The following is a 27,684-nucleotide window of genomic DNA, read 5'->3' as shown; positions in this document are numbered from 1 at the left end:
CCCACTTTTTAAAGGTGAAAATGTTCAGTACTCTAAATCAAATTAAGCACAATCTGGAAATAAAAATATCACAAATCCTTAGACAATAACCAAGTATGAAAAATAACAGCATCAAGGGTGCAGTTCTCACAAAGTTCTCTTAAAAAAAAAGGCATTTTTGTTTTGTTTTTTTGCTTCCTTGAAAATTTAATTATACCAGTCATTGCTTTCACCTTGAGGGATACCAGTCGAAATGGCCATCTGATGACAGCTTGGCAGCCTCCATGATAAGGAAATGAACCAGAAGCTTCTCCTTTGATCCTAGAGGAAAAGTGTCCACATCGCTAAACAACCCTCATAATTAACACCTTTCGGTGAAGCCTCATCAGAAACCAACCATCACTGAACTACTCAGGGGACATTGCTTAGACTGGTTAATCAGCAAACCTAATCAGAAAAGGTACTTCCTAGAATCTTTAATTCTCATTCATATATGTATGTATGTATGTGTATGTATGTATATATATATGCACGTATGTGTGTGTGTGTATGTGTATATATATATATATATATAGTTTAAGCAACGCATTGCCCTTGCTTTTGCATCCACTTACTGCTATAAATGCTGGTTTCTACTCATGTTTCCCATTACTACTCAGTTGGCTTTGAGGACAAAGCAGAAGTGAAAGTAGCGAAGAAGAGGGAGGCAGAAGCCACCAAAGGACCATAGAAAGATAGGAAGTGAAAAGGTGGCAATTAAAAATTAACTGCAGTTTATAACTGCATTCTGTATAGCATGGTTTTTATCACACACACCCCTGTCTTGACTTTAGAGTGGCACATACTTAGAAAATAAATAGCAACACAATACTGACTGCTTGTGTTAAGTGAAAAACAGGGAAGTGAACCAGTATGACAGATGAACACAATGTTGTAAAGGCAGATAGGAATTGCTGGACAGGTACATTCAATGCATTGAAAGTATTGCCTAGGTTGGCCCTAAAGCTGCCTGCAGCATGAAACACACTTACCTCATTGAATACAGTGGGACATACTGCCATATAAACATGCATAGCATTATCTTGCAAGTCAACATTACATAGCTCACACTCTGGGCTTCCCCTGCCTCTTTTCTACATGCACCATACTCCTTTGCCTGCAGTCGGCACTCACATAGGTACAAAAAGGCAGGTGTAAGAGCACGCACATAGGCAGGCTAAGCACTCTTCCTCTGACACACTTGTACTAAACACAAAATCTCCTGCATGTCTGAGGTGCGGGATGGATCCATAGGATGGATAGGATCAGAATTTTATAAACCATATTCATGTAACACCTTTATTAGGCCAACCAAAAGATCACAAAAAATGTGCAAGCTTTCGAGATCTCGAAATCTCCTTATCAGGCGAAATGTTATAAAGAACAGGTTTTGTGGGGGGAATGGGGTGGGAAAGAAACCCTGATTGCTGACCACCCCGCCCCTCCAAATTCCATTGTTACCAATTTGTCTACATGAAACATGTCTACTCAGAAATAAGCATGAGAGCATGTCTACTCGCAAATAAGCAGGACAAGGCCTACATGTCTACTCAGAAGTAAGCAGGACTGAATCACTCACCAGCACTTTCAAATAGCATGCCAAATATCAAGCCTATGCATGTCTACTCAGAAGGAAGCATGAGCGAGCATGAGTGGCAGCAGTAGGAGGGGGCAGGTAGCCCCGGCAAAAGCAGGGAAGGGGGAGGGGCCTTCAGCCTGAAGGCACCCAGAAGTCTGACGTTGACCCTGGCCAAACTAGTTGAGAAATTGAAAGTCAGTGACTGAATCTCCTGCCTTGTTAATTGTTTTTAAAAAGCAGCCAGGAGGGGATGGGGGAGCAAATTGGATGACGCACTTAGTATTGGGGAAGGAAGGAATTTGACCCTTTTGTTTCTGCAGCAATTTCTGGATGTTAAATTCCATAGACACACGCACAACAAATGGAGCTACTATTTACCCACTAGAGAAAATGTACAGGGCCTCCAAACGGGATCTCCATGAAAGGGCAAATTCATATGGGAGCTCACTGTCCTGTAGAGGAAGATCACACTTGGCAAACGCTGGAAGTATTGTGGTACTTAGTGTTTTGTTAGGCTTTTGCTTTTAATTCTTTTCAGAGCCCTGTTTGAAATGCCTTTCATGGAATTGCCTATATGAACACTGTGGTAATGAATCCTAGTGCAACTTACAGGATAACATTTTAAGTGACACTTCCACTGCAATCCTAAACACATTTACTTTGGCGTAAGCCCCACTGAACATAATGGGACTTAAATTCCTAGTAAACATGCCTAGGATTGCAGTGTGAACATATTAAAAAAAAAACACCACTGTACGTATTCTAATATTTGCTCAGAGATTCCTTGCAGAGGCTTGTAAATTTCCAGTGTACCTGCGTGTCTCTCTTGCTATCGCTTATTCTGTGCATCCCTCCCCTCCTCCCCATTAAAGTTGAGCCTGAGACACAATATTGCAGAACTGATGACACCTGCAACTTGCTAGCTTGGTCAGGTTTGCCAAGTCTGACAAGCTGAAGTTTGTTAGCATTTAACCTTGCTTAATCTTTGACCTTTGGTTACTTTCTGCTGCCCCAAAATGACTAATAAAAGACCCTGGGCCGCATCTCTAATCTTGGGGGCATTACAAGCTCTTTGGTTTCCCATTTTACACATGTGGAAGAGCTTCAAAGTGTCAGATGCAATACTCTATTGATATCTCAAGAAAGATTTAATGAAATTCATTTTATTGCTCTTTGAATATATTACATTTTGAGACAGGCCTCTAGTATTTAGGCTATTATTTAGTTAAAAAGCACCAGTAGTAATTTTCTACCTTGTGCCATTAAGCATGTGTTTTTCTTTATTCTAAAGATCTCACTTGGCCTCTGTATTCATATATCTACTGTGGCGTATATGGAAACCATGCACATATATCAAAATATACTTTTGTCCTGTTAAGGCTGGATTTAAAATGTACTGAGTATAACACTTTCTTTTCTTTTTCTTTTCCTTTTCCTTTTTGTGTTGCTGAAAAGACACATTTTAAAACAGTTCCACATAGTTAATGTAGTGTTTGACCTTCCATTAAAAAAATAAATAAAAGATACCATTAAACCAGGTCCAGAAACACTAGCAAGTGAGTAAATGTTTAAACCACAAATCTCCCTGAACTCCTATGGGAAGGAAGGTTCTACCAGTGCCAAAATGGCAAGATCATATATCAGAAATGAGTAATAATGTGCAAAAATTGGTTACAGTGAAAAACACAAACAGAAAGAAAAAGAAAAAAAGGGGAAGGATTTGGAAGTGGGAAATTGTAACAGGGGTTTTAGAGAGTATAAAGATGACCTATTGGTCAGGGGTAGGATATTTTAAAACAGTAAAAATGAAAATAACCAGCAAGAAATCACACACACACACACACACCAGTCCCACCTTTTCATTATTTCCTTATGTTGGCTTGAGAAACAGATATACACGGGAGTGAACAGAGATGTTGGAAATAATAGTGAAATTAGCTATGCAAATGAGCCTTTGCTGAAAGTTCACATATAAAGCCAGACTGTATATTCCACACAGCAGACAGTTAAAAATTTGAACATAAGGTAGCATTTCCTTTATCATATCCCATAAAAATAGCAATTTGCTAAACCCTTGTAGCACGGTATGGAAGGTGGTGTATTTTACTGATAATGTAAGAGATGACAGATAGTTCTATACGAGGAGGTTTCAATGGTGTCGAGTTGTATAGCATAATAAATTGTCAGGAGCTGAGACAGAGGATAGTGCCGCCACTGCTCCACCTCCAGTAGCCAAATAATTCAGCCCCGGCTCAGTAATTATGCTGTGTGAAAATATGGGATTAATTAGACTGGTACACTAACACACTGTAGTCTCATTAAAGGCTGAACAGCATTTTCATAGATGCTGCCACTTGAGGAGGACTGCTGCTAATGTGAAAAGACAAAGTCGCCTCTTTTCACACTCCTTGCTTATTACCTTACTTAAGGCCACTTAAGCAAACTTCCGAAGGCAGCCTTGCAGAAAGCCCTATGTCAGGGTTATTTCATTATTTTATGTCTGTGGAACACACAGGGAAAGGAAATTTTAAATAAATGGTGAGTACTTGTAGGGCACACCAAAGGGAAATGTTAACAGATTTCAAAGCAAATGCTTTCTTCTTTTCTTTTTAAAAAGCAACAACTTATTTAGCTAATATGGACAGGGCTAAAAAGACAGAGAAACCCTCAAACAGTTGATCTTAATTTGCAGCTTTAAGACACCACACACAAGGCAGCCTGTGCCTTTGGCAACTGGGAAAATGTGAGAAAAGAGGTTCAAGATGCTTCAAATTATATACCTTTTCCTAGTTCCAGAGCATATTGCAGTCACTAAAGGTGGGATGCATCATTAGGAGACAAACTTGGGGTTCTGAAGTAATAATAGTTAGGAATGGGAGGGGTAATTTCAAGGGCATTTCTTACCAGTTCAGTTCCCCTGACAACCTCTGTGCCAGGCATATTGTTTTACCACCCAGGCTCAGAGACAGGAAATAAACCAGGCTGAAAGGACCATGGGGAGGGGGATAAGTGGACAGGAGAGGGGTTAAGCATCCCATCCTCCCACCTGCAAATTCTCCCCTACAAATAATCATTTCTCATTCTTCATATCTTGGCAAATACACAGGTTTGGCAATCCACATTTGCTGGGCTAATGTTTAGTTCCACACTAAAGGCCCAATTCACAAAATGTAACCAGCAGTATGATAGCCACTTAAAAATGCAATTACCTGCTCTACATAGCAAACAGTACATTTTAATCATTTAACATTTAATGGCTCCCCATGCAGTTCTGGTAATTTTCACCACGCCAAGGTAATCCATAGAAGAGAGGTGCTGAAATTGAAAATGGGGAGCTGCTTCACACGAAGAATTGCATTTTCAGGTATTTTTAAATTACACATAAGGATTGAGTCTTAAGTTAGTACAGTCCCATGGTCACAACATTGGAATCACAATAGCCTTATTCATGCATTCCAAAAAATGCATGGGGACTCAAAGTGGGATGGCATCACAAATCCCTGCGCCAACCCCAATGTCCCCATGTGTGCTGGGGCCCACCCCTTCATTCCCTGACCTTGCTGTGTAGAGCAGTGAGGTTTGGAGTGTGTTTCTAGTCGTGTTCACTTGAACATGTGTAGAATGCACAGCAAATCAGGGACCCTGTTTCCTCAGGGTCTCAGATTGCACAGAGTGCTTCATTCATGTTCAGCTGAATGAGAGTAGGACCTCTGTTCAGACCTTGCTGCATGGAGTGGTGAAGTCTAGGAATTAAGGGGTTGGGGTCCAGTGTGCACAGAGAGGTTGGGGGTGAGACCACTGAATGTGGACCCATCCTTGTCCCCACTTTGAGCCCTCTCGTGTCCTTTGGAACATTTGGACAGGGCAAATATCTTCAGGAAACAAAGAACAAGCATTGTAGAAAACACTATGATGATCTTCCAGGACACAAGTATCATTTTTTGGTTCCCCAACCAGTTCCTACAAACATATCATGATCCTGTCCCATACATGCAATCTTATGAGTCATGCAAGAAAAGTTTTGATTTAAATTCTGAAACTACATTTTCTTCATTTCTGAAATCACACCATAGCACATATTGGGGCTTTTCTACCATGCCCCAAACACTCCCCCTCCTTTTGCTGTTTTTGTTTAATATAACTTCCTGCCTGAAGAAGAGTCCTACAAAGCTTGCAGACTATTTTGTTTCGTTTTGGCTGATCCTAACAAAGGTATTATCCTGCCGATGTTTTTGTTTGTTTGTTTTTATTCTAACGTACTAGTATAGCAGCAAACATTTTATAACTAGAACAATTAACTTGATAACTTTATTTTTCTGACCTTTTTCATTTTAAAATTATGAATGATCTCCATTTCTCTTACAAGTTCACACTCAGTAGGATAAAAAGATAGGTGGCTTAACCATTCTTGCTCTGTGTGCATGCATGTTTGAACTAGACACTTACATAAATTCTGGGCCTGCAAATCCTATCAGCAGCACTGGCTCCCAGTGTTTCTGGGATCAATGGCCCTGATTATTATGGCCCTTTATCTCTTCTACCAGTTGTCCTTCCCACCTGCCTATGCAGAATGAACTCTGGGACTGGTGGCGTATGTAACATACAGAAGCACAAATCTCTGTCTCTCAAATGACGAGTCCTCGTTTAACTACACAACCACACACTCTGTTCTAGAAAAGGGCCTGGGCCACCAACTCACTCTTCAGAACATTGCTTGTTCTGCTCTAACATACCTCTGACTGGCTCAGAAGATCTGGAAAATACGTATATAGAAATGGGGAAATAGGTTTCCATAAATATCCTCAAGCACCATCTGCAATTTATTTAGCCTCAGTTTTTTCGTTACGGTAAAGGGTTACTCTTATTTATTTATATACCGCCCTATAGCTGAATCTTTCTGGGAGGTTCACAAAAATTAAAACCACAAGATACAGCATAAAAAAATATGAAAGCTTAAAACCACACTATAAAAGTACAACCAGAATAAAACTTGTCAGCAATGCAGAGATTTAAAATAAAGATTAAAAACAGTAGAGCTAAAAGACTAGAGGGCTAAAATGCTGGGAATATAAAAAGGTCTTCACCTCGCACTGGAAGGAGTACAACGTAGGTGTCAGGTCCACAGCCAAGGTGCCACAGCAGAAAAGGTCCTCTTCCTGGTATCCACCCACCTCACTTCCTTTGGCAGGGCCTCCAGGAGAAGGACCCCTGAAGATGATCTTAGGGTCCAGGCAGGTTCACTTCATCTTAGGGCACACATTATGTTTATTGCATAGCATGCAGCTTCAGCTTCTGGTGTTCTTTAATTTCTACAGGTGCAGCAGGGACACTTTGGGGGGGGGGTCACAGTGCATGTGGAGGGGAGTTTTATCTCTTAACTTCCTGGCCACTATCCTCCCTGGAGGAGCTACGAGAAATTAAAAGTTGTTTCCATTGCTGCCAACAGAAACTTTTTTCTATCACTTGCAGCAGGGGTGGGCAACCTTTTGTGGTTGGGGGCCACACAAGTAGGTAGGGCTGGTGGGTGGGGCTCCATTACAAACACACATACACACCCCCATTCACACACACTTGATTCTGCTGAGAGCCCAATTCTTCTGGGAAACGGTGCACTAGGAGCACCGTCCCGCATGCCTTGTTTCCCAGCAGAATTGTTTGGTAGTGGTGGGAGCAGCAGCATGAATGGGATCGGGGGTGGCAGGGCAGGCTGCGGATGGCCACAAAGGTAGCCAGTGAGGGCTGCATGAAGCCAGTGGGCCACGGTTATCCATGCCTGGCTTATAGTCATGGGGGAAGTCTTTTTCAGAGAAGAAAGAGCTAAACCTCCTCTCCCCACACACTGAAATCCCCCATCCAGAAATTAAAGAAAATCAGAAGGTAAAGCTGCATGCTATGAAGTAAGCAAAAACGTATAATTTGGCCCTTAGGTAAACATGAAGGATCATGTTGAGAACATTCCTTTGAGAACCATGTCTTCAGGATGGGAAGGCTATAAGCCATATAGATGGTTTCCACAGGTAAATTGAAGTCTGTCCTTTAAAATTAGCAGGCCTCAGTACAGACCTTTTCACAGTCTCAGGAGAGCTATTAGAGCAGAGGTGTCTTTCCAGATATAAGCTGGGATGCAGGAGGGAAAGAGAGAGCGGAGAGGAATATAATATTCTGCTGATAAGAAAATAACTGAAGCATCTGTGCCAGAATACTATCAAGCTCAAAGATGCCTTTGAAATAATATTCAAGATGTGGGGGGGGGGGGAGAGAAAGCTGGCATTCAGTAGACTGAAGCCTGCTTTGTGACGTAACAGAAGTGGGCAACTTGAAGACAGGGAGTGAGGTGGAAGGTAGAGAGAACTAAACTGAAGGGTGACATGAAACAAGTCAGCATACAGGAGGCTGTAAGTTTAGCATCATTAGCAAAGAGGAAAAATGATTAGTAGTAAAAAGCAAGGAGTTAAAAAGATTTAAAAGGAGAGGGAAACAGGAAAGGAAAACGGAGCAGGAATGTATTGTAACTTATTCCACACCGACACATTTGAATTATCACCGCTATATTAGCACACCAACATTTTATGAATATTTTTCCTTTCTCATACAACGTGGAAGCGTGCTTTTTGTTGATGTTGGCATCATTCTTAGAGCTGGTTCACACAATCCCTTATTTGTCCCCATGAGTAGTTTCGACCTTCTTTGGAAACACACTTGTGTGGTTAAATACAATGTGTGAGTCAGATCATCAAGGATACAGCAACAAATCCTGCAATTGCAATGGCTAGAAAAGGGGCTGCTGTGATCACAGGAATTTTTGCCAGCCACAGCCATCATCACATGGTTCATATATTATGCTTATCTCTCTGACTATCTTCCCTAGGGAAGATTGAAACAGTTCCTATGGACATCCATGCACTGGTAACACCATGATTAGACTACTGTAATGTTCTCTGTGTGGGGCTGCCCTTGCATCTGGTTCAGAAACTGCAGCTAGTGCAAAATGCAGCAGCTAGGATGCTTAGGAGAACACCAAGGTATACACATATTACACCTGTGTGAAAAGAACTGCACTGGCTGCCTATTAGCTATCAATTCATGTTCAGGGTTTTGTTGTTAGTACACAAAGCCCTAAACAACTTGAGACCAGGATACCTAGCTGACCACCTTCCCCTATATACTGTACATCCAATTGACCAATGAGCAGTTCTGAGGAGAACTTAGTGGTTGTTCCACAACCAATAGAGTGTTGCCAAGTAACAGCACATAAGTGGGCCTTCTCAGTAGGGACACTCACCCTCTAGAACACCCTTCCACACATTTTTCAAGAGGCAGAACATGTGGCAATCTTTAAATGCCTCTTTAAGACATTTGTTTACACAGTTCTCCTGACTTGTAATGGATTATGACACTGCTCTGTCTTATTGTTTTTTAATGTTTTTATGTATTTTTTCTTGTTCTTTCACTGTTTGTATATTGATTTTATACTGTATTTTATATATGTGGTGTGTATTGTGAACTGGTGTAGGGACTGGGCCCAGCACCTCTGCAGACGCACCCCAAGAAGACCTGGGAACAGATTCTGAGTCAGATGGGAGGGGGACACAGAAAGTATTCTCAAGCCGCCAAGGTTCGATGAGAATAACAGTGCCAGAGCAGATGTAGCCCAGCTGCAGCCTGATCACTTGGATGATTGCCAGGCCTCTGAATCCATGGTGATGCAGGATTCAGAGGAGGAGGTAAGAATACAAGACCCCAGGGTCAGACATCAGTTGAAAAGGAAGGGCAACATAGGGTCAAGAGACACTCCAAAAGACTGGCAGCCAAATAGGCACCCCCCTTGAAAGACCCACCTTGAGGGCGGGACTTAGTAGCTCACTTGGGTTGAGAAGGGAGGCCAGCAGTTTCATAATAGCGCTCTTTCATGGAGCTTTAACCTGACCTGACACATTTGACACTACATATAGGTTTTGAAAGAAGTCACTGCATCGGCGTGAAAAAGCAAGCATATTCCATAGCCAGAATTGCTCAAAGACAATACTGACAATTGTCTTAAATTCTCATTAGAAGAATTAAATTGAGATTGAAGTTTGTTTGAGAATGCAGTCATGTTGAACAGGAATAAATGTATATTCATGTATGTAGACTTATGGCTGCTCTTAACTGCCATAGAGCAGGCAAAGAATGCTCAGTAGGAGGAACAATGATTGCTATGCTAGGCACAAATCATAACTTGCCCACCATATTGGAGTCTTGATCACCAGGTAAGTATATATTGATGCTCCCATGCAACAACTTCCATCGCCACCTGATAGAGCATGGCAATGCTGTGGACACTGCAAAATATGTGGTGTTTAGGTAGTATATAATAGAGGTGAAGGATTGGGGATGATTCTTCCAAGGAATATCTCATGTGTAGATTACTACAGTTGAACCAGCTACATAGTCAGAAGCCTACATACTTCATATCCTGAAGTAAAAGTTTTAAAGGAATTTTAAAGGAGGGACAGTTCATATGCCTAATTTGGTATGTGGAGAATGAGGCTTGATCTGTATAAACTTTGCCACCTGGTGAAGAAATGGAGTGATTGCTTCACCATAACCCCAGTTTGAAACTCACCCCACCTTTACACTGTCACTGCTTGTGCCATTTTTTGACATCTTGACAAGGTATGATAAATATGGGTTCATTTGTGAGCGAAGAGCTTTTTCCTAGCATAGGAAAAATCATGTAGAAAACGTGTACACTGCTATGCGTGAAGCAAATGTTTCTGTTTTGCCATAGGCCCATACTGAACTCTGCACAGATCCATGCAACTCACATTCTCAAAATACCAGTTTGGTCATATAAATTGAAGCCACGCACAGGTTTCTAGGAAATTAATGGAAATGCTTAGTGGATTTCTTCCCTGGAAGCTAATGCAATCTACTCTACAGCAGACATCTAATATGATGTTATTTATTCCTATAGATCTGTTTGTTTTGTTTTCAATTTAGCAAGCCTTGTGACACATTCCCAAAGGAGGCTTGTTGTACAATATGTTGCGCACAATAAGATATTCAGACTAATTCACTCTTTGTTTTCTTTCAGTTCAGTTGCACGAGGGCACAAATATGTCTTTGTTATATCTCCTCCTATGACTGATGTTGCAGACAATTGCCATAGGGTTTAGGTGGAATGGGATCTTCGTTAGTCTAGGGTATCAGATTAATAGTGCTTCAATCCTTATTTGCACACATTACAGTCTGACATTGATGCAACAGGGAAATATTTGTGATTTCCCACAATTTCCCTAGACCTTCTTATGTGTTTTTAATAAATGTCAGTTCAAAACATGTTTCTCTAGTCTATATCTGATCTGTGAGACATTTATAACATATTGTGTCATATCACAGTGATTTCTTTAGCCGTGAAAGCCAAGTACTCATAAATCCCGAATGCAAATACACACACGCACTCTGCACCGTACTGAGATTGGTGCCTGATCCTTTTAAAGCATTTGTAGAAATATACGTTAGTACTTAAAGAATGCATCTTAGATCTTTTAAATGAATTTTCTATTCATTCCTTTACCTCTTTAGGAAAGAATGTATCTTCTTGAATCAATGGATATTCTTTCCACTTAGCAGCTAAGCTGAAAAGCCCTCATGTTCTCATTTTTTCTTCTTCTTTTAGAAATGTGTTTTTACTTATCAATGTAAGTTTCCATTTGGGGAAAAGTTGCAGAATAAAATCTGTTTATATCGTATCACAAGCTACAGAGCACAGAGGATTTGATGGGTGTGTGTGTGAGAGAGAGAGAGGGAGAGAGAGAGAGATCAAATCATGAAGATATGGGATAGCTTCCCTAACAAAATAAAATCCCTTTTGTCAGCGGTCATGAGACCTGATTGATCTCATTGCAGTGTGCCATACATCAGAAACCAATGAAGTTACACTAGCACAAAGCCAACTGGAAATCCTGATCAGGTCCATCTTATTTCTAGTGTGGCAGCAGAATTAATGTTCATTCACAATGGTCAAAGTGGTTTAATTTCCACTTCAGTGAGATCTCAGCATGGTTATCAAAATGCATTTGTAGAAATTTGCTTGGAGGAGAAAGCAAGCAAGTCGTCACCTATCCATATATTTTTCAAGACGTTTTCATTTGCTGTAGATAGAAAAGGTGCTATTATTTTAAAGGTGCAATTAAGTTCTGTTAAAATACATTCAATATCACCCCCTTATTACATCTAATCTACTACTTAAATAGTGAAGTGCTAAACATAGAAGGTTTATAGTCCATGCTCAGGGTGATGAGACAGGAGTGTTGGGAGGAATCCAGGGACTGACAATAGTGAAGACAGAAGGAAGTTCTGGAGTGTCTTTGGCCATTGACACAGCTAGGTAGAATGGTTCCTGGAGCAATGTGTTTGAATGTGTTTACTCAGCTAAAATGAACATGGGTCAACAGTTGGTTGATTTTGGACCAATTTTGATCCACAGATATCAGCCACCTGAAGACAGACAGACAGACAGATAAATGGTGGACAGTTATGGGCTGGTGACCATGTTATTTCTGAAGCCAACTTCTATAAGGTAGGTAAGCATAGTTTCTTTTATTCCAGAGTGTCACAACCCCGTAAAATATAATGGATATCTGTAATTTCACATGTCTGAAGAACATAGCCCATATCTCTTAATTCAGATAACACAGCACCAATGTGTCCCTCATTCAGGAATTTCAGAGCCAGAGACCCGAAAATACTCATAGCCCAAAAACAGTCTGAGGAATGGCCTCATGTTGGATCAGTCCAGGAGCTGACTTGATTTACCTCAGGGATGGGGAACTTGTGGGCCTCCAGATGTTGTTGGACTGCAACTCTAATTCCCTTGGCCTTGCTGGCTGGGGCTGATGGGAGTTGGAATCTAACAACATGTGGAGGACCCCAGGTTTCTTCCCAAAAGTAGCTCTTGGACCAAAGCATTCAGCTCCTTAGTCTCAAAAGCAAATCGCTTTGATTATAACCTAATTAGGACAACTGATGGGGATGGGGGAAAGTAAGGAGAATCCAGGTATTATTCCTTACTGAAATCTTGTTCGGCCTCTCTAAATGGGAAAGCAGACTTGTGTTCTCTATTGCAGCCTCCCAGAGTGTCTCAGAAGTAGAGAGGTAGGTGGCAGTATTGCAACCGAAACTCTCCCCACGACCTTAGTTCGATCCCAGCTGAAGCTGGGTCTCAGGTAGCCAGCTCAGGTCGACTCAGCCTTCCATCCTTCTGAGGTTGGTAAAATGAGTACCCAGCTTGCTGGGGGAAAGGTAGTCATGACTGGGGAAGGCAATGGCAAACCATCCCGCCATAGTCTGCCATGAAAACGCCAGCATAAGCGGCATCCCTATAGGGGTCAGTAATGACCCAGTGCTTGCACAGGAGGAACCTTTCCTTCTCCTTCATGGATCACTGCCTTGTTGTGGTGAAGGGGCTTGCATAACTCAGTGAAGCCACAAACTTTGCCGTGCAGGGCCACCCAAGATGGACAGGTCATGGCAGAGAGTTCTGACAAAATGTGGTCCACTGGAGAAGGAAATGGCAATCCACTCCAGTATTCTTGCCAAGAAAACCCCATGGAACGTATCACAAGGCTAAAAGATATGACGCCAGAAGATGAGCCCCTCAGGTCGGAAGGTGGTGTCCAATATACTACTGGGGAAGAGCAGAGGGAATTTCCAAGTAGCGCCAGAAAGAGTGAAGTGGCTGGGCCAAAACCAAAAGGATACTCAGCTGTGGATGTGTCTGGTGGTGAAAAGAAAATCCGATGCTGTAAAGAACAATATTGTTTAGGAACCTGGAATGTAAGATCAATGAATCAAGGTAAGCTGGAGGTGGTCAAACATGAGATGGCAAGATTGAACATCGACATCTTGGGAATCAGCGAACGCAAATGGACAAGCATGGGCAAATTTAATTCAGGTGACCATTATATCTACTACTGTGGGCAAGAATCCCTTAGAAGAAATGGAGTAGCACTCATAGTCAACAAAAGCATGGGAAAAGCAGTACTGGGGTACAATCTCAAAAATGATAGAATGATCTCAGTACGAATCCAAGGCAAACCATTCAACATCACAGTAATTCAAGTGTATGCCCCAACCACTGAGGCCGAAGAAGCTGAGGTTGATCAGTATAGTAACAAGCAGAGACATCACCTTGCCAACAAAGATTCATATAATCAAAGCTATGGTTTTCCCAGTAGCAACATATGGCTGTGAGAGCTGGACTATAAGGAAGGCTGAGCGCAGAAGAATTGATGCTTTCGAACTGTGGTGCTGGAGAAGACTCTTACGAGTCCCCTGGACTGCAAGGAGGTCAAATCAGTCCATCCTAAAGGAAATCAACCCTGAGTGCTCATTGGAAGGACAGATACTGAAGCTCAAATATTTTGGCCACCTAATGCGAAGAGAAAACTCCCTGGAAAAGACCTTGATGCTGGGAAAGATTGAAGGCAAAAGGAGAAGGGGACGGCCGAGGATGAGATGGCTAGATAGCATCACGGATGCAATGAATATGAACTTGAGCACACTCCGGGAGAGAGTGGAGGACAGGAAGGCCTGGCATGCTATGGTCCATGGGGTCATGAAGAGTCGGATGCGACTTAACGACCGAACAACAATTCTCCAGGTGTTTTACATTTCCCTTGCAAATGTCAGTTACTGGCCCAGTCCATACACATGAGAGGAATTTGCTCACTGTTACACTTCTAGAACCACAGTGGATTTGAGGGGAAAGCCTTACATGTAGTTTAAAATATTCTAGTGAATAGAGTAGCCAGGCAGCTGCATTGGCCTTTCCACAAAACCATAGACAAACCTGATAAATGCACACACTATTAAGGTGGCAGTAGGAGGAGGAAGCCTTACATCCCTAACCAGGGAGAAACATCCTGGAGGTGGACATCTGGATTCCATAGCTGCTGAATTACCAGCAGTCAGTGCCATATGGTGAATAGAAAACATGAGTCTCTTCCACACCCGCAGTGACAGGAAAGCACAGTACCAAATTGGAGCAACTCAGCAGGGCTCTGGCAAAATGTCTTACACTTTCAGAGCAGTAAGGACCATCCTGCAAAGACATGATGCACCTCATTCACAAGGGAAACACACCTTCTCCTTTCTTGGTGCACTCTTGTGTCCCTCTGATGGGTCCCCACATGGATGTGGGTTTATTTGATTTATTTTTGGAAGAGCAACAACAAGTCAAGGAAGCCATTAGGAATTGTTTGCAAATATCTTTTTGTACCAGATGCCTTTTACATCTGCAGTTGACATGTATCTGAATGCCCTGAGTGAATTGTTTCAGTGTTTGTGCATAATGGGGGAAGAGGGACTGAAGACAAATGGAAAGGAAAAGAGCTTGGCACAGTCACTCGGTTCCCACATGCTGAACATGTTAAGGTAACTACAATCACAGCAGCGGGACTATGACAGGAGTTCCATGGAAAGTAACTGCAGGATATTTACAGAAAAAGATCATCAGATATTGGTGTTATTGTACTTTTAAATATTTTTTCCATTACTCTAAGTTTGCAGTCCTATGGACACCTACCTGGGACTAAGCCCTGTTGAACACAATGGGGCTTACCTTTTGGGAAACATGCAGAGGCTTGTGCAACAAATCAGTTAACTGAAGGCAGAACAGGATATTATAAAACCCTCATGTGGCTGCCATCGAAGCCACTAACCGCATGTGCAGCTTCCTCCAACTGTCTAGCTCAGGGGTGTTGAACATTCTTCAGCCTGAGGGCCAAGTTCAGTTTTGGAGAACCTCTCAGGGGCCACATTCCAGTGGTAGGCAAAAGGGGGCAGGAGCAAAATACAAAAACTGTCAGTATATTTTAGCTTAAAGCTCTTACTGCTTGTAACTAAGCCTTAGGAGAGGCATGTTAACCTTTTACAATGGGGGGGGGGGATGTGCAAAAGCTTGGAAAACACCCAATGGTCAATAGTTAGGGGGAAATGGGGTGGGGCCAGGGAAGGGGGCATGGCCACCTTGGAAACCTCGGGCGCACCAGATTGGGACCACAGTCCTGACGTTCAACACCCCTGATCTAGTTAGTATAACTTGCCTTCTTTGCTGGCACCATGCTGCTGAGTGTTTCCCTTCCCCCAGAGAGTGACAGCTAATGTTGTGGAATGGAGATGGAGAAATGCTCTGTGGAATGATGTTCCCACTTCGTTTTCTGGGGCCAGATTTTGAGGTCCAGGCATAGACACGCAGGTGGCTGCAGCAATATCTGTGGGTGCGTCAATGATTCACAGGCTCTCTTGCTGGCTACAGAAGCCGCTGCTGGCACCTTGTCTGAAGAGACGAAGTCAGAGAAAGGGGAGTGCCCAACAAGGTTGCTTCATGGGTGGTAGAACACAGCCTTGTTCCCCTGTTTTTGTTTAGCTTAAAGGTGCCCTAGGCCCAGCACAGACCAGGGAGAAAGAAGGAATGTCCCCTTGTCTTCTCGCTGAAGCATGCTGGCCCACATGGGACAGGGAGGGAGGGAGCTGCTTTCAGGGCTACTCCAACAGAGGCACCTGGTACTTCCTTCATGCCCTGCCAGCCTCAATGTTCTCAAAAACTGTGTGGGCAAGGAAGAAGGAACTGTTGGGGACTGTGCTGGTTTCCAGAGTCCCTTCTAGGAAAAGCATGGACTTTCCCTAGTGCAGGGATGTGCACCGTCTGCCTTTCCAGCTGTTTTGGCCAGCAACACCCATCAGTTCTAGCCAGCGTAGCTGATGGTGAGGAATGATGGGAGTTGTAGGCCAAACCATCTAGAGGGCCACAAGTTGCTCATCTTGCCCTACTGTGCCCATGAAGGCTGATGAAAGGGATTCACAGACACAGTACCTCCTGTGATAGCAATCTTTGTTGAATGCCTGCTCCAACCACACGGGATATTGTGGAGAAAGACTATAGGGGGAGAGGGAGAGGGATGCGATGCTGTTTGCTCTAGCCACTTCTCCAGTTCAGCTGCATTCCACTGGAATGCAACCCTGGATATGTAGAGCACAATGGAAGTGAACAACTTGTTTTTCTATACAGTAGTAGCAAAATTCTAGCATTATGATGGATGGAATGTGGAGGGGAAATTGTGTGTGGATGTAGGGGGAGGGGGAACACCACATCTTACAGCCACTAATGGGTCTGTGACAATCAGAAGGGAAAAAATGACTGTGGCTGCATTCCTATACCCACTCACCTGGGGGTAATCTGTACTGAACTCAATGGGACTTACTTCCAAGGAGATAGATATATCTCCTACATATAGGATTGCACCATTAAGTATTTGGCTTGTTGGAAGCTACATATTAGTCAGATATGATCAGTCTGTGCTCTTCACTTAACTCCATCTGACTGTAACCAAATATAGAGATTCTTTCCAGACTCCTTCTTATCCTGATATTTTTGATGTTTCTTTGTTGTTGTTGTTGTTCAGTCGTTAAGTCGTGTCCGACTCTTCATGACCTCGTGGACCATAGCACGCCAGGCCTTCCTGTCCTCTGCTCTCTCCCGGAGTGTGCTCAAGTCCATATTCATTGCATCGGTGATGCTATCTAGCCATCTCATCCTCTGCCGTCCCCTTCTCCTTTTGCCTTCAGTCTTTCCCAGCATCAGGGTCTTTTCCAGGGAGTTTTCTCTTCACATTAGAAGCCAAAATATTTGAGCTTCAGCTTCAGTATCTGTCCTTCCAATGAGCAGTCAAGGTTGATTTCCTCTAGGATGGACTGATTTGACCTCCTTGCAGTCCAGGGGACTCGTAACAGTCTTCTCCGGCACCACAGTTCGAAAGCATCAATTCTTCAGTGCTCAGCCTTCCTTATAGTCCAGCTCTCACAGCCATACGTTGCTACTGGGAAAACCATAGCTTTGATTATATGGACCTTTGTCGGCAAGGTGATGTCTCTGCTTCTTACTATGCTGTCTAGATTTGCCATAGCTTTCCTCCCAAGGAGCAAGCGTCTTTTAATTTCATGGCTACAGTCACTGACTGCGGTGATCTTGGAGCCCAAGACAATAAAATCTGTCACTGCTTCCATTTCTTCCCCTTCTACAGTCAGGGCCAGAAATATTGGAACAAGGATAACTGTTTTGGCAGTTGGCCTCTGTACACCACCACATTGAAGTTGAAAGGAAACACACCCAGATGGGAGTGAAGTCAGGACTTTCAGCTGTAATTCAAGGGGTTTGGCAAAAGTGGGGCACTAACCATTCAGGAAGTACAGCTAGTGGCATACACACACCCCCATTGTTGGTGGCTCATAAGTAATGGAATGAATGGCTGACAAGTAGCTGCATGGCCAGGTGTGGCCTGTTTCCTGGGTACCCCATGACCAATCAAGCAGATTAAAGGTCTGGAGGTGGTTCTGAGTGTTGCACTTGCATTTGGTAGCTGTTCACTAGAACTCCCAACATGAGGTCCAAAGAGGTGTCCATGTGAGTGAAGGAGGCCATCATTAGGCTGAGGAAACAAAATAAACCCATCAGAGAGATCGTAAAAACAGTGCAAGTGGCCAGCACAACAGTTTGGAACATCCTGAAAAAGAAGGACTTAACTGGCAAGCTCAGCAACAGCAAAAGGCCTGGAAGACCACGGAAGACAACTAAAGTGGATGACTGCAGAATTCTGCTCATGGTGCAGAGGAACCATTTCACAACATCTAGCCAGGTCAAGAACACTCTTGAGGAGGTAGGCATGTCATTGTCAACATCGACGGTCAAGAGACAGCTTTATGAATGTAAATACAGATGCTTCACAACAAAGTGCAAACCACTGGTAACGCTCAAGAACAGACTGGCCAGATTAGCCTTTGCCAGCAAACACCTAAAAAAGCCTGCCCAGTTCTGGAATAAGATTCTTTGGACTGATGAAACCAAGATTAACTTGTACCAGAATGATGGGAAGAGAAAAGTATGGAGAAGGAAAGGAACAGCTCATGATCCAAAGCATACCACAGCATCTGTCAAACATGGTGGAGGCAGTGTTATGGCATGGGCATGTATGGCTGCCAATGGAAACGGGCCACTGGTGTTTACTGATGACCTGTTTGCTGATAAAAGCAGCAGGATGAATTCTGAAGTGTATAGGGCTATACTTTCTGCTCAGATTCAGCTGAATGCTGCCAAACTGATAGGACGCCGCTTCATATTGCAGATGGATAATGACCCAAAACATACAGCAAAAGCTACCCAAGAGTTTCTCAAGGCAAAGAAGTGGGATGTTCTTCAATGGCCAAGTCGGTCACCTGATCTCCACCCAATAGGGCATGCTTTTCACTTCCTGAAGACAAGACTGAGGGAAGAAAGACCCACAAACAAGCAGCAGCTGAAGGCAGCTGCAGTAAAGGCCTGGCAAAGCATCTCAAGGGAGGAAACTCAGCATTTGGTCATGTCCATGGGTTCCACACTTCAGGCAGTCATTGACTGCAAAGGATTTTCATCCAGGTATTAAAGGCAATCCTTAAGTTTGAAATGATGTTGGTTTGTTCCATTACTTATGAGCCCCCAACGATGGGTGTGTGTGTATGCCACTGGCTGTCCTTCCTGAATGGGTAGTGCCCCACTTTTATCAAACCCCTTGAATTACAGCTGAAAGTCCTGACTTCGCTCCCATCTGGGTGTGTTTCCTTTCAACTTCAATGTGGTGGTGTACAGAGGCCAACTGCCAAAACAGTTATCCTTGTTCCAATATTTCTGGCCCTGACTGTATATGCCAGGAAGTGATGGGGCCAGATGTCATGGCCTTAGTTTTTTTAATGTCGAGTTTCAGACCAGCTTTTGCACTCTCCACTTTCACCCTCCACAAGAGGCTCTTTAGATCCTCTTCGCTTTCTGCCATTAGGGTGGTATCATCTGCGTATCTGAGGTTGTTGATAATTCTCCCGGCAATCTTAATTCCGACCTGTGATTCATCCAACCCGGCATTTCTCATGATGTAACTGATGTTTCTAGAATATCTATTATCAGTGCAATCCTATGCATGTTTACTCAGAAGGCTGTGCACCAAGGAATGTGGCCTGTTTCACTTTTATTGCAGATGCTCACTAACTTTTTTGTTAAGTATTCATTTTGTAATTCTAGTTTTTACTATTGTGCAATTTGCTGTTTTGTTTTTAATCAAACGCTTGCTTCCATTCAATTTACTTACTTACTTATTTACTTACTTATTTCATTTCTATACTGCCCAAAAGCCAAAGATCTATTTCAGTGACCAATATCAGCAGCTGTGATTAAAGAAAACAGTAGCAGAAACTGTTTTAAAACGGAGAGAACCTCATTTTCTCATACCCCACTATAATGTTAGCTTTCCATGTCATCCGCAGAAGAAACCAACCGCATGCTTGTACCTGGCATATGCACAGATCACAAGGAGTAAAACTGTCTGGGTACATTAATTGCAAACCACTGAAAATAACAACACGGAGCAACAAGGGAATAGCTGGCTTCTGTTTCAGAGTATGAAATATCTAAGGGGTGTGTGTGTGTCCCAGCAGCTTGTGAAGCACCCTTTCTAGCAAACAGCCACTACCACTTGTAGATCAGCCTGAGCCCCTCCCTTGCACATTGTTCTGTCTTGGTGCCCTTGCTTTCTCTCCAATTATAAAGCAGCGTCAGGTTTTCTCATCAGCCATCTCCATGTCTTCAAATGGCTTTTCAGTGTCAGACCTATCAGGAAATTAACTCATCATGCAGTGACAGCTGCTAATTTTTTCCCCTTACATGTCAGATAGATCGCCTGCTGAAGCTAATAATGAATCACCAATCCCTGATTAGAAGGTGCTTCCGAAACGTATAACTGCCATCTGAGCTAACTTTTTTCTTCATATAAAATGATATCACCCTAGAGGAGCAGAAAACGAATTGTACTCTTCAATAAGCTGGAACAGAAGTAAGCTGTTTAAAGTGAGTCTTGTGCTATTTGAAATTATGGGCTAATATTGTACTGCAAAATGAGGGGGGGGTGAACATTCCACTTTTTACCAAATGAATGACCCTTTTCCATTACATAATCTGTTCACTAGAACTAACTGTGCCTCAGAGTTCAGGATGAGCATTTCTCCTCTGGGTTCTTTATGATAGTTTTGCTTAGGTAACACACACGACAGAACACAGGAAAAAGTTGTTTTTGTTGGGGCCTAACTTGCCTCTCTAACTTGTTGAATGTTCTTTGTCTATCTTGCCAGTGGCTCAAACCCCTGACTCTTGGTCCCTGATGCTTTTCTAAAGTGGGAGACAGTTCAGATGCAATCTTGGGCCAGCCTTAGGCAGGAGAGTTCATTGTGAAGAGCTCCCCGACACGATTGCGCCTGCAAACATAACAAATGTATCTCTTGAAGGACCTTGCCATCAACACACTGATGTTATAAAGGCAGCATTTATAAATGACAACAACGCTCGCAGCTTTGTTCACAACCCACATGTGCATACCTCTTGGTACATCAGCTATTGGCTCTGGTTCACCTCACTTCCATGGTGAACGGCTGCTGGTTGGAGACAGAATAGCATTTAGCTTTGGGCTTTTTGTTTTGCTTTTGTTAAAATACATTTCTTTTAAAGAATTTACTTTCAAGGTACATTTTTTGCAAAACATGGCAGGAGACACTGCTGGAAGGTATATGTTTCACCGGGAAAGGCTGCAGCTGTTTGCCAGGGAGCTTTCCATCTCCTCCCTCTCCTAGTAAAGTTTATAAAAGAGAGAGGTGCTATTGGGTTCAATTGGCCTAGGAGTCATGCCCCCTCATCTGGAACAGGGGTACTGGCTGCTGGCTGCAATGAAGGAAAATGCACTGTACATACACAGTTACTGTCTCTGTGCATGTGCAGAGATGATAATGCACATTATCATTTCCCTTTTTCTGGTTCTATGCCATGCCATTTGAAGCAGGTTTCAGAGCTGCTCAGATTAAGGCCAGGGGGCTGTCTTTACAAGCGATTTAGTTCAAAGTTAGAGCAGTTTGAGTTCCTTCACGATAGATGACATCATCACCAAGCCGCTGCCAACCAGCTGCTTCCCTCTTGAAAAGCCGCATTTTCTGAAACTCCTTTTACTCCATCTTTTTTTTTTTTTTAACTGAAAGCCACTCCCTGGCGGTTTTACCACAGTGTGCCATGTCCCACTCACATTAAATCATGGGTGTGCCTGTGACCTGGCAGTGATGTAGTCAAGGGGGTGGGACACCCCATTCCCTCTTGTTTCCCCAATGGAAGTAGATTTTCCCATTGAGAAAATCCCCGGGAATGCAGCAGCGACCATACTCATTCATCTTAGCTAGCCTGCATTTTATCTTTAACATACCCTACTTCTGTGTGTGTTTATTCAGAAGTAAGAAATAGATCTCGCTCCTCTGCAGTGACAGGGCTAAAGGCTAACTTTAGTAACTCCCCCTAAAGCGGTTTCCCCTCTCTGTTGCTGTCTTAAATGGCTGTTGTGATGTTGTGCTTCTTTGTTGTTTGGAAGGGGGTTTGGAAGCAATAGGCAAAAGTGCACACATGGGGGTAAATGGGGTGGGAGCAATAAATCCACAGCAGATTGCTGGTGTGGCAAAATTGGGGTGGGGGGAGCTATCAGGAGCCTTCAGAAGCTGCACGGGAGAATTTTGGTTTCTTCAGGGAAATCTGCACACATGGGGACAATTAGTTGCTCTCCATTCATAATGTAGTAGCAGTATGGAGCCTGGACAGGGGCGGGAAACAAGCCTCTCCATGGGTTGAGCAGCCCCTGCCAGGTTGATGACATTCTACTCCTCTTACCCTACCCAGAAGTATGTTGCTTTCAAGTGCTGAAAAACAGGTTTTAAAGGTAGGGTACGCTTGGCTTATCTTGCTGCATGTTTCCCTGATGGACCAAGGCCAATTCCATGAAAATCTGGATAATACACCAACATGCTTCTCATTCTGTTGTTGTGAATTTCCTCCCCTAGATGGTCCAGTTCATAGTAATGGAAGGAATTCTACCCGGGGAATGCCCAATTGGCCATCTAAAGGACAGGATAGAAGAAATAAAAAGCCTTCATTACTTCTGCAAATAAGTAGTTTCCTTATCCCTCTCTTCTACAGTGTAACACAACTGAGCTGAGATACATGATAAGAAATAGGACACCCCAAGATTTTGGCTTACCTGCACCAACATTAAACTGTGCCCCAGAGTTCAAAGTTACTGAGTTTATTGTTTTAAACTTCTAACCTGCCTCGTCCCAAGAGCAACATGGCAGAGATATTGCCTTAATAGGAAAATTATATTCTTGTGTCTTGAAGAAGGTCTCACTGAAATTCATCCAGCATTTTATAAAATCATGTTTTCCAGTACCATTTTGAGGTTTGTGTCTCTCTTTTTGCTTTCTTGTGATTGGTGCTGCCCCTTTTTTTCTTTGAAGAAGGGAAGGAACAGCAGGAGCGACTTCTGCTGTGTCTTGCATTCTCCATCCCACAGCCCAAATGAGGAAAAACCCTTGCCTCTCCCCAAAGACCTCTGCACATGAAAGAGGAGTTCAGGGGGTGAGGGACAGAGCAGAGTTGATAATGAGGACAAATAGAGGCTGGCTGGTAAGCCAAACTGATTTTTCTGGATCTCTGACAAAAACCATCCACAAAATCATCCCACAGTCTGGGACTCCAGGAGCTTCGCGGCTTTAGTCACTAGGACCTAGTTTCATGCCTGGCACTTTGTATGCAGGCATGAGCAGGAGCACTGACTTGGCAGAGAGTGTGAGGCCTCTGGGCTGGCCAGGCCTAGGACAGGTCCTGGGAGCCCAGCCTTTTGTCCTTGCCCAGCTGGGAACTGACTGATGCACTTCGGGCTCTAGCTTCTGACTTTTTCCAGCTCAGCCCTCTAGCTACAGCAGCTGGCTTCAAGGAGAATACTCCGTTCATGTACAGATTCAGGTATGGCCACTCATGGTTTGACTGACAGCTGCACCCATGGAAACAGATATCATGGAAATGAGAAGCAAACATGGCAAGGAATTCAGTAGTGCATCCTGGCATGGAGAGGAGATAGGAAACTGCCCCCCTCCCAAGTGAGCTGCTGACACAGAGATAAAACACGGGGGTTATGGACATGTTCAAGGAGCACCAGTTCATGCTGGTTCATGAACTAACTGGACTCCAACCCCTGCACGTTTAATCCAGGCACACACTGAATAGCAGGCCTTGTTCTGAGCTTGGTGGCGGTAGCCAACAGGATATGCTCCAAGGCAAAAAGGACAAGTCTCATTAATCGGGATTTCCAGAGCATCTTCTCAGCACTTCCAAGCCGGTGAACACTTCCTGCAATCTCCCCCACCCTTTATGCAAAGGTCTGCTCTTTTCATTGTGCATACAATATGATTGCTGGTTTGACACTGCAGGCTACACTGGTTTTATGAAGGATTAAATGCCACCTGAGACATATTTATCCTAAATAAATCACAAATGGTAAACTGCAGCATGTCAATGTCAACACCCTGTACTGCAGCGGAAAGGTTAGCCATACAGGACTGAGCACAGCTAAGAATTAGCATCCAAGCCACAAGACCAGAGGGCTCCGGTTAACAGGCAAAATGATCACGAAGAAATCTTTTCAATGAAAAACATCCATTTGAGCATCTATGAGAATCTTGCAGAGGGCCATCATTTTGTAAAGGTCACTTTTATCCTGATAACAAACAGGAGTTGATCCTGTCACCGACTGCTGAAGACAGTGTTTAAGAAGAAACACTGTCACTTTTAAGAAGGATGAGCAAGTCAAACTCGGCTAATTATGAATCTCTCTGTCTTTTTTGAAATTGTATTCTCTTTTTTAGCTGATCTGACATATCTAACCTGGAAAATAAAAACAACAACAAAGTATCTGCCATCCCAAGAAGTATGTGTTCTGTGCAGCACCTTGGGAAACAGATGTTTAAGTAGTTAATTCTAAAGGAATCTACTGTACCCTGGCTTCTCCATCTTTGGCAATCTGAAATATAGTTAATGTGTATTCTTCCTGGTTGATGGTGATACCCTTTGCACTATAACAAATTGAACAAGTGCATTTAAGAAATCCAACTCCTGTGTTCCTTCATCTCTCCCAGCCTACCAGCCAACCAGAGAGATAGAGATATGGTAGACAAGGGTTGTACAACTTGTGATCCATTAGTCATATATGGTGACCCCCAGGGGTTTGAGAAATCTACTTTTTTCTGCTTTTCTCCAACTGCAAAAACAAGGAAGTTGTCTCAAGGACCTAGCAGCTGACAGTTTGTGCAGGTCTGTGATAAACTCTGTTTAATGCCAGCTTCATGTATTGATTGGCAGTGCAATCCTATATATGTCAACTCAGAAGTAAATCTCATTGAATTCAAATCCCATTGACTTGAAATGTCGCTTACTCCCAGGTAAATGGGTGTAGGATGGCAGCCTGATATTAAAAAAGACAGTATTCCTTTTAATGCTATCATTTTATTGGAAAGAACCAAAAACACCCCCATCCATATTGTAGCTTATATTACTTGGGGAAAACAGAAGCATCTCAATCAGAAAGCTGTGTCTTTTCAACAGGCACTTACACTGAACAGTCAGAACTTATCCACAACTAGATAATCAACATTCTGATCCAGAAAGAAATGCCAGGTCAACTCTCTTCCACTTGTTAAGGTCAATGGCAGAATTTTATGTGTAAAAAACCCCTCATCTCATGTTTCCAAAAGACCTGCACAAAATGAACTGCAGAACGGTATATATATGTGAAGCACTATTCGTTTTAAAAAAACATTGCATGAATATTTCAAATGAAGAAATTGTTTATATAAAATTAAGCTGAGCTTACAGGCATTAAGGCCTTTCTGAATCAACAGGTTCCTTTGTGAATTCTTCCACAGAGATTTTAACTAGGGCTCTGTTGGACGTCCAATGGGGGGAAAAGCCAATATAGTCAAAGAAAGGCAACTCAAACACATATAATGAAATTATTTCATTGGCAACACTGGGTTTTCAGTAGGAATAACTAGGCTGTGTTTATAGAAGTTCAGAATGCCTGGTTGATCTGTGAATGTAAAAACTATTGTGTTTGTAGAATGCAATTTTTATCAATAAATTGTATATGCCTATCTTAACTAGGTGATATGGGTGCATGTATAGATGTTTGCTTCCCATATGCAAGTCAAGTTTAACATAATTAATCACAAAAAAGACAAACGTAACGCTAGAAAGTCACAATATAATAAAATGGTGATGAACAAAATAACCAAACTAATGAAGATAATTAAATTGATATCTTTAGTGGCTGCACCTATGCCTGTTTTGATTTTATTTTGTAAATCTTTCAGTGTTTGCAATCAGGTCTGAACACTGTTCATGTAAGACTAGGAGAATTCTGTTTCTGTATAACGTTCTTAGCTGCTGATGCTAACTTCACACAGGATGTGTTGAACACCTAGGTGGAGGAATACCATTCAAAAATGCTTTCCAAATTAAAAATGAAATATAATATCTCCAAGTGTCCAATGTTTAACCTTGCCTGTTGTTGGCCCTATTAGTTCGAGTTCTTTCATGTTTTTATAGTTCACTGCTGTCTCTTTGGCCCTGGATAATAGCTGTTTGTGAACCATCTTCTGTATAAATGACCATACTAGCTAGGTGTTCACCATTTCCATTAGAGGATACATTATCAGAATTTATAACAGTGCCAGCCTGCAAAATCTCTTGAGGCTCATCTGTCTCTATCACGGTATGTGAATATACTCCAGACTCATCCTCGATCTCTTGTGGTATTCCTGTTACAATGTAATGGGTTGCACCATCGGAGAAGTTGCTGTTAGAATCCTGAACCATGGCTTGAGCAAGTTCCTCCGTGACAATGATCTGTGAAATTTCTCCATCGGACCCAACCAAGTCCATGTGTTCATTTTGGACACTCAGGGTATGTCTGCCAGCTTCTTGCATTATTATCTGAGATCCTTCTCGAGCCACCATATGTACAGTTCCTTCCTCATTCAAAATAACCTGAGTGACACCTTCTTTCATCAGCTGGTCTGCTGCAACTTTATCGCACACAGCAAACTGGAGCACTCCTTCAACCATCTTCTTGAAAGTGACCTGAGCTCTCTCCTGAGATGCAATTATGGTAGATGGGTGCACAACCTGAGTTACTACTTCCATGGATTCTCCCTCTGCCTCAGTTCCTTGAACCTCATGGAACATATGCGTTCCTTGGGTCATGCTGTCATTAGAAACAATGTCTGCTTCTGGATTTGACATTTGCAGTGTTTCTTTGTGACAAAACCGTGCCCTGTCCAGGAGTTCTGCTTTGTTTTCTGCTTCACCAAGCTCTGTTACAGCACAAAGCAAGGCGTCCAGTGCTGAGGCAGACTCGGGTGGGTGTACTCTGGTAACCTCTGATGGATCTAAAATTTCCTGTCTCATTATCTGTTGCACCATGGGATTACTGTGGTCTGAAGCTGTCCCTATGGAAATAGCATCTTCAATATCAGTTCCTCCTAGTGGGCCTTCAACCACTACCACTTGTGTTTTCCCATCTGGCAGTTGTTCAGTGAGTATTTGTCCTGGAATCATGCTGCTCACATGAGACCCATTTTGACTTGTAGTTATAACTTGTCCATCTTCAGTAATATGGACGACCCTTGCCACTTGGCCAGCCATTGCCAATGTCTGAAGGGTAGCTGCTGCGGTTTCCTCCACTGAGGCGTCAATTGCAAAATCACTGTCATATCCTTGAATAATAATGACCTGTTGAACTTGCTCAGGGGATTGTGGATGTCTCCTGCCGCCTTGAAGGATCTTATCATGAATTGGAGAAATTTCATCAAGGGCTGTTGTGGAAAAAGGGCTGGTGGTTTCCACAAATGTAGCTCCCTGACCCTTCAGTCGGCATTCATAGGATTTAGAAACTATGCCTAAAAAAAGAAGAAAAAGGATGGTTAAAAATGTCAAAACAGTTAAAATAGTTCAATAAATCAAAAGATTAACTATGGAAGGAGATCTAAATTGCAAATTATCATTAATATGCATTATTCTTAATTTAAGTCCTGGTCCAAATAAATACTACGTTAGCATCTGCAAAGTGAATGCCCACATATACAAGACAAAACAAGATCTGGTT

At 42.8% G+C, this 27,684-nt stretch overlaps 1 protein-coding gene across 4 annotated transcripts in view; it reads right to left on the bottom strand.

The window, feature by feature from the left end:
• ZNF407 (zinc finger protein 407) overlaps nucleotides 1-27,684 on the bottom strand; it is a 565,758-nt gene that overhangs the window by 35,454 nt on the left and 502,620 nt on the right. Inside the window, exon 10 of one of the 4 annotated variants that reach the window (XM_084849996.1) lies at nucleotides 22,396-27,478. The exons of 1 other annotated variant lie outside the window; for it this stretch is intronic. In XM_084849996.1, coding sequence (XP_084706122.1) covers nucleotides 26,121-27,478 — 1,358 coding nt within the window. In that variant the 3' untranslated portion in view covers nucleotides 22,396-26,120. Of the gene's footprint in view, nucleotides 1-22,395; nucleotides 27,479-27,684 lie in introns of those variants that run through there. 2 more of the 4 variants (XM_084849995.1, XM_084850001.1) reach the window with 2 other exon arrangements.

The sequence above is a fragment of the Heloderma suspectum genome, chromosome 4 (genome assembly GCF_057233095.1).
Source record: "Heloderma suspectum isolate Gila_16-S chromosome 4, 16-S_ref, whole genome shotgun sequence".
In the NCBI taxonomy this organism is placed as follows: Eukaryota; Metazoa; Chordata; class Lepidosauria; order Squamata; family Helodermatidae; genus Heloderma; species Heloderma suspectum.
The sequence above is the reverse complement of the archived record's forward strand: the minus strand, read 5'-3'. Positions and strand labels throughout refer to the sequence as shown.